We start from the raw sequence: 8,414 nt of genomic DNA on the forward strand, positions 1-8,414 counted from the left end.
AATCATTTGCCCACTTAAAAATATTTGTTTTTATATGAGTTGAGTTCCTTATACATCCTAGATGCATATTCTTATGAGATACATGCTTTTCGAATATTTTCTCCCATTTTATAGGTTGTCATCTTCCTTTCTTGATGATGTCCTTTGACACACTGAAGTTTTACTTTTGAAGTCTACTTTATCTTTGTTCTTGTCTGTGTTTTTGGAATTTCTAAGAAACCATTACCTAACCCATAGTCATGAAGATTTACTTCTGTGTTTCTTCTAGGAATTTTATAGTTTTAGCTCTTATAATTGTATCTCTTGTCATTTTATGTTAATTTTTGCATATGGTGTGAGGTAGGATTCCAAATTCATTCTTTTGCTTGTGAATACCTTCCTTTTTGTCTTATTATTTAATTTCTTTTATTTACTTTGGATTTCTTGAGGTGAAAGCTTAAGTTTCCAATTTCCAAACTTATTACTTTTCTAATATTTATACAGGGTGTCTCAAAAAATGTATACACACTTTGAATAATTATTCATTTCAATGTGTTAAATCTGAAAAGAAACATTAATTGAACTATAAGCTGTTAAAGATATATTTTGGGGAGGACACCCTGTATTTAAAGCCATACATTTCCCTCTAGCATTGCTTTAGTTACATCCCATAATTTTTGCTATGTCCTATTTTCATTTATTGTGAAAAGTATGTTCTAACTTCCATTTCAATATTTCTTTGATTCTTGGATTATTCAGAAGTATCCTGCTTAATATATATCTTTTGGGATTTTCTAGACTGCTTTATGGTCCAGTATACAGTCAGTCTATCTTGGTAAGTGTCCCACACACATATCAAAATAAGACATATCCAAAGTTGTTTGGTGTAGATTGGATCAAGCTAAGGTTCCAGTCATGCCACTCATGTGAGTAAAGATACTTTCAAAGTCTCCAGTTGAGCCTCCAGATTAGAAACTGACAAGACATACTCACTGTGCTCTTTTCAAACTCCTGAGCCACATAACTTATAAAATGATTGTTTTATGCCATGAAGTTTTGGGATGGTTTGTTATTGTAGCAATAGTAAGAAAATAACGCTATTTTTTAGGTTCAATGTCTATAAGAAAATCTATGCTTTTCCGTAATCCTTATGGATTTAGGAACAGAGTTTGAGAATTAATTCTAGAACAATATATTTCATATAAATTCAGAAGTAGTTAAATTCACAAAAAAACTGGATATTCTACAGCTGTAAGTCTAGTAGCTAGTATCACACTCCTGAACATAATTTTACCAAAAGTTATACATAAAATCTTGTGCCACTATTTCCTATGATAAAGTCTACTTATAATTTCCAATGTCTATAAAAATAAAATAAAATAATATCCAAACAGAGGAAACACATATTCAACTATACTGCTGACGGAAGTTCAGTCTTGAAGTTGCTAAGGTACTAAACAATTGTCTACCTTGAAAGTAATGGAAAGAAAGTATCTCTGGCTATTCAATTTTCAAATTGCTAGGCAACAGACCTATCAGAATAAAGTAAATTCTCTCTCTAAAATAAACAAGATGAGGCTTCTGTATTTTTGTCCACTGGTCCAGACAGCTGCCACCCAGGTTCTGGTGCTTCTAGCTGGGTGAGTTACAGAGCTCTTAGGTAACCGTTAAGATTTGGTTTCCTTTTCAAGGTGGTATATGACTCCATTAGGCAATTGTTATATGCTGCGCTCAGGGTTACTGGGCAGAAACATTTAAAAGAATTTACTTATCCTGAGACACTACTGTAAAAAAATTATGCAAAGGTACATTTAAAGAAAAGTGTTTATTTAGGCCATCCACTAGGATCATAATAAATAATGCAATATACTAATAACAGATGTTTTCATGCACTTATCATATTTATAAATTTACAAAAAACCTGGCTTACAGGGCTGTTGGGACAAGTTTAGAAGAGTGTATTTGGCAATACAGTAAGAGTTAACAGTGTTAAGACTATTAAACAGATTCTCTTTACTATCTTTTTAAAAAATACATTCTCTATATATCTGTGAATAATGGTAATGTTCCTTTATAGTTTCTACTTTTTATAAACATGCCAGAGCTAAGCCAATTGTCAAAAGATCCAAGTTGATAATTTGTTATTTATTAGTATTTCTAATGGGAAACAGATTTTTAAAAAGAAATAAAAATTAACTCTGCATTTAAATATGGAGGCTGATATATTGCAAGCCAGAATCATTTAAACAATATAATATACCTGAATGAAATAAAACCCCAAAATAGAAGTTTATAAATAGTAACTTTGATACTCAATATACAAATGCTGTAGTATTAAATATTTGTATTTTGATAAATGACCAATTATCCAACTGCAAAAGTGGTGAACTTTGATTAAAGCTTAATTTTGCTAGTAAATTTCACACACAGAGTTAAAATAGGGTAAATTTTAACATAAATAATTTAAACATATCTTAAACACTGAAAATGTGTTCTTATGTTATTTACAATTAGTCAGTGATACCAGTGTATAGCCAATTGCCAGTCTTACAACCCTCTTTCAACACCTGCTATTACAATCTTCCTTTTAAATACTTATGCAAATCAGTTTAGTGAAGGAGAGCGATCTGTGGTCCAGAGTAATTCGATGTATGGCCATTTGGTTTGAAGACAGCGTTTAATAGGAGTGTCATCTGTTTGTAGCATGGGATCTTCAAAACCCATAATAACTGCGGTCCCTTCCACATACATGACCTGTTGAACAAAATAAAGTCACTAAGGTAAATCAATATTCTCAGCAAATGTTTATGAGGGATACAAAATTTTTCATAGGCTAGCAAATAAGGCACTGCATATTATTTCATGTGAAACTTTACATCTAATTTTATTATGACAGAAATTATGAGTAAGAATATCTATTTACTGATTAATATGAAAATATGGAAACAAGATGGAGATACAAATTTAACTGCTAGATGACCAGTTGGTGTTTAGATTGTAAGTTTATGACAAGAAAAAGCACTTAAGAATCTGGAAGCACACTGTTTCTAATAAAAGAAAATTCATTCTTCAAATAGCATATATCACTTGGAAGAAATTATTTATATAACAATTTATATAGTTCCTACTGTTTTAATATTGAGGCTCTTAGATGATCATGTTGCCTCACAAAATAAAAAGCTACAATAAAAATATAGCTCTATATTCTACAGACTTAATTTTCTCTTTTCAATTTAAGCAATAAGTTTCCAGAGCTAAAAGCAATTTGGATGTCTGCCAATGAAATTTGCTATTTGTTGTATTAAATATTTCTGAAATACTTCTCATGACTGTACTTTGTACTGCATGAAAAATTATGGAGAAAAAATTGAAAAGGATGTCAGGACAGAAACAAAATCAAAGAGAAAGGTTGACATATAAAACTAACCAGGTACTTTATATGTAGTGGCAAAGATCATATCAAATATAAACTGGAAGGTGGGTATCAAAAAATATTTTATTCTGATTAATTTATAATAACAATCTTTTAGAAGTATCTATGTGAGCCCTGACTTATTATAAGGGCTCACTGTGTATATTAAGCCATTCAGTCATTAATTTCTTTTTGTCCAAGGGAAATTGATTGTATAATTTAAAAGGAATAGATTTAGAGTGCCTTCTGTCAAAGTACATATACTGATTTTTACATATTCAATGGCTGATACGCATGATTGCAATTATGTTCTTCCAATATAAAAGTCATAAGCTATTTGACTGAGGAACCAAAAGAAATCACATCATTACCCTTAAATAGGAGTTTCCTTAAAAGACACATTAAATATAGTAATAGAGCATGTTATATTAGTAGGTCAGATAATTTGGTTTCATGAATCTACTCCTTTCTTAGGAAGCTCTAAAGACATACTTTAAAGTGAAATACATTTTCTTTTATTTTGGTTAATATATTAGTTTGTTTCTAGTTTTGATGAAATAAATTTACAATTAAAACTACAACTCATGCTTTTTAACCACCCCCGCCCCCAAGTAAAACTTTCTTTTCTAAAACGTTGTCTACAAAGAATACAACTCAAGTTATTCTACTTAGCTGCATGAAAAATCATGCTAAAAAATTAAAAAGGATGTCAGGATAGAAAAAAAAAATCAAAGAGAAAGGTTGATATGTAAAACTAACCGGGTACTTTATATGCAGTGGCAATGATCCTATCAAATATAAACTGGCAGGTGAGCATGAGAAAAACTTTATTCTGATTCCAGCAGAGCTGCCTGGGCAAAGCACTGTGCCTACCTCTGTGGCTGAGAGCTTGTGCCAGCTGCTGGATCACACTCCCCCCCACTTGGCCAGCTTTCTCCCTTTGTTTCCTCAGATATTTTGAATAGTATCTTATTAGATAGTTCACCATATTTCTAGCGCCTAAGTAACTTCATAACATCATACCTCTGCAACTTAATGACATACATGCTTTGCTTTATATTCTTACACTATTGTCACGAGAATATTTCATCTTTGATTTCTGATCTTTTTGTTAGTATGTCAGATGCTTGTCATGAGCATGATATGAACTTACTATATACAGGTAGCGTGACCACGGACAGGATTGGGAATCAGGAACTCAGTTCCAATCCCTGCTCTGCCAGTGACTTCCTGTGTGACCCTGGGTGAGTCACTTAATCTCCCTGTCTCAGATGCCTCATCTGTAAAATATGGATAATATTTGACTGACCTACCTTGCAGGGATTGTGTGGGTGAGTAGTGATTCTAAAGTACCTCCTATTACAAGGCTATGTAAAATTTCAAAATCTAGATGAAGCACTCATTAATACATCAGGAAATAGCATCCAAGTTTTCTTATTATCAAATTTATATTATTTTCTCGTGAAATGATCTTTAGACCTAATTTAATAACACATCTAATTTATATTTTGTTAGGAATATAAGTCTCAGTTTTTTATTTGCTCTAACTAAAATTATGTATTTAGTGTACATTACAATCTATTTTCTATAGCCATCCTCAATTTAGATAATTATGAAACCAGCATGATCGTTTCAAATGAAAAAACGTGTTAGCCTCACTCCACTCCTTCTAATATTAGTTATATATATCTATTGTGATTGCTACCTGAAAACCATGCAAACATAACAGATATATGATATATGTAGACAAAGCTAATATTTAATTCAAAAGGGTATATCAGTGAGACCAACTTTTGGATTAAACCAGGTGAGTACATGGGAAATAAGTCACCTTGGTGCCTTTTTCAATGATTCACTCAAAAAGGAAAGCAACGAAACATAGTGGGTAAGAAGGCAGGCTCCGAGGCAGACTAAGTTTCATCCCCAGCTCTGCCATTTAACTGGCTGTTCGCCCTTAGCAAGGTGCTTACCTCTCTGTGCTTCAGTTTCCTCTTCTGTAAAATGGGAATATACAGACCATACTTACTTCATAGGGTGGAAGGAAACTTCAGATAAAACAAAGTACTTAATACAATTCCAGATAAATGATCCATAAGTGTTAACTAAACTATTATGGTTATTAATTTAAATCATTTAAAAATATTTTTCTCATCAAAAATCTATTACCCCTTTCTTCACATGAATTGATCAGTAACTTTCACTGGACTAAACTATAATGTTGATTTAGTAATATCCACATAGTCAAGGATAACAACATGCACAGAGATGCAGTTATTTTGTCACAGTGAAACTATTACTCCAAAATTCCAATGAAAATCTCAGAGTACCATATATTGGTTAAATCAAAATATGACCTGTTCTAAAATATCTTGTAATAGTAGAGACTCTTGGAATAATCTCCTTAGGTAACAATTTTGTGAGAATCAAACATTGTCATACATTCATATATTTATTTTATCAACCCAGGTGAAGATAAATCACTATGTGAATGAATTATCATACCTTTTCATTATAATTTGACTGCTTCAGTCCATTGTAGTGGTAGACAGTAAAAGACTCTGGACCACTGGAGCCCTATTAGAAATAAAGTACTTTAAAACTTTAAATTATATCTTTATATCAGGCAATTTATAATTAGCAATTGAAAATAAAATGCAAGTTTCTGAAATCCTCATCCTTTGATGGGGAAATCATTTGATAAAACAAGAAACTTAAATTTATACAGTTAACTACCAGGAAATCTAAAAGCTGAGATAGTTGCTTCTTGGGAAGAGGCAGGAAAGTAGAAAAGTGTTGATTTTTGTGCATGTATTACTGTAACTTTTTTAGAGAACAAGGTCTAAAACACAAAATTACTCCTGCAATACCATGTGCATGTATTACATTAACTTCTTTTTAAAGAACAAGGTTCTAAAACACAAAATTATTTCCTAAAATGTTATCTCTGATTTTTTTCTGGTTGTATATAATTTGCTCCTCTCAATAAGTGTGAAAGAACAGAAATATTACTTTTACTCAGACCACAAACATATATGTACCAATACTTCCAATTTGGTCCACAGTATTGAATTAGGGGTTTCCATCCCCCCAATATCATTTGAGTATTGAGAACTATTAAGTGGTGAAAATAGCAAGCATCGTAAGAAATGAAAACATAATTAGTGGTTAGAGACTTTAACAACATTCAATAAAGAAAGGACATTGTGTACATCATTATACTAAACTTTCAGAAAAACTATATTATTCCTACTGTCTTAACACTTGATTCTTGGTTAGCTAAAGATCAAGTTTTCAACACTCTTAACCTAGCATTCAAGGCATCGATGAATGGTCTGGTGCCACTGAAGGTGCCTGGCTCCAATGATTTCCCTCGGGGCCTGTGGCTGTTGTCCTGGGCCTATCCCTTGTCTTCCTGGCCACATCTGATTGATATAAGGATGGGAATGTGACTTAGCTGGACGAGTATCCCTCCTTGGAATTTTCCAATTGGAACTGAGGGAAGAGAGCTGTTGGTAACTGAAAAAAAATACGCTGAGAGAATGCAACTACTCCGGAGAGAGAAAGGATATAAGATGGAGAGACTGCCCACTCTTAGAAGACCTAGTGTTGTTGCTTTTGATGCTTCTTCAAATCCTCTGAGCTACTCCTTCCTATTCATATCCACCCTTCCCACTTAAGTCAGTTCAGGCTGAGGTTCTGTGATTTGCAACCAAGACTCCTACAATATAAGACCTAATCTACCTTTTCTGTCTTATCTACAACTACTTACCTTTCTGAATTCTCATTTTAGGTGAATATGTTACTCATTTTCCCATGAAAAGACCTTTTGTTTTTGGCTCTTTGCATATTCTCAAATGCCTTTCTCTCTCCTTTCATTTTCAAGACCTTGTTCAAGGCTGTTTCTGCAAAGTTTTTCTTGAACACACTAGTTAAGTTTTTTATAATTTGGGACCTTTATAACAATCATTTTTTCAAAAATTAATTTGGAAAAGAATCATATTCTACTTTGCATCATCTCTTCAGTTGTTATTTTGAAAGATAATTTAAATTTTCAATTTTTTAACTTTTCATTCTTGTATTTGCAACTAAAATCCAAGCTCTCTTATAACTTTTTTGTATCCTACTCAAAATGCTTCACAACAAATAGAAAAATCAACAATTTATTTCGTCATTTCCTCAACTGTATCCATGAATCAATGGAATTAGTTACTTAGATAAATAATTTGGCTGTTGATTTTCAGAGTTAATGTACTTTAATTTACAATATAAATATTTTGAATACAATTTATATTCTCTAGTTCCAGTCATTAATAACTGGCATAAAATACTGAAATATCAAAAGGTAGTTTGACACAGTGGTAAAATGTTGTCTCTGGGGTCAGGTGATCAACATTAGACTCTTGTTTCAGCCACTAACTAGCTGTATGACCTTAAACAATTTCTTAAGTTCTATAATCCTAAATTTCCTCATTGCCAAAATGGGGAAAAATATTACCTAATTTATAAAGCACATACTGCCTGGAGCATAGTGCATGCTTAATACGTGGTAGCTGCATCTGCTGTTCTATTATAAACAAACTAGAGGCCCGGTGCACAAAAATTTGTGCACTCGGTGGGGGGGGAGGGGGGGTCCCTCAGCCCGGCCTGTGCCCTCTCGCAGTCTGGGACCCCTCAGGAGATAACGACCTGCTGGCTTAGGCCTGCTCCTGGGTGGCAGAGGGCAGGCCCAATCCCTAGGTGCAGCCCCTGGTCAGGCTCAGAGCAGGGCCGATTGGGGAGTTGGGGCGCCGCCCCCTGTCATGCACAGAGCAGGGCCGATCAGGGGGTTGAGGAGCTCCCCCCTGTCACTCACAGAGTAGGGCCGATAGGGGAGTTGGGGCACCGCCCCCTGTCACACACAGAGCAGGGCAGATCAGGGGGTTGGGGCGCCGCCCTCTATCACCCACAGAGCAGGGCCTATCAGGGGGTGGGGGCGCCGCCTCTGTCACACTCAGGGCAGGGCTGATGGGGAGGTTATGGCTCT

At 34.1% G+C, this 8,414-nt stretch overlaps 1 protein-coding gene across 2 annotated transcripts in view; it reads right to left on the minus strand.

The window, feature by feature from the left end:
- Positions 1-1,785: 1,785 nt before the first annotated feature.
- FAM188A (family with sequence similarity 188, member A) overlaps positions 1,786-8,414 on the minus strand; it is a 142,606-nt gene continuing 135,977 nt past the window's right edge. For both annotated transcript variants that reach the window (XM_014547986.1, XM_005876564.2), the window contains 2 exons: positions 5,894-5,965; positions 1,786-2,733 (listed from right to left, as the gene is read on the minus strand). In XM_014547986.1, the coding sequence (XP_014403472.1) occupies positions 2,584-2,733; positions 5,894-5,965 (222 nt within the window). In that variant the 3' untranslated portion in view covers positions 1,786-2,583. The remainder of the gene's footprint in view (positions 2,734-5,893; positions 5,966-8,414) is intronic.

Source organism: Myotis brandtii, unplaced genomic scaffold (assembly GCF_000412655.1).
Source record: "Myotis brandtii unplaced genomic scaffold, ASM41265v1 scaffold49, whole genome shotgun sequence".
In the NCBI taxonomy this organism is placed as follows: domain Eukaryota; kingdom Metazoa; phylum Chordata; class Mammalia; order Chiroptera; family Vespertilionidae; genus Myotis; species Myotis brandtii.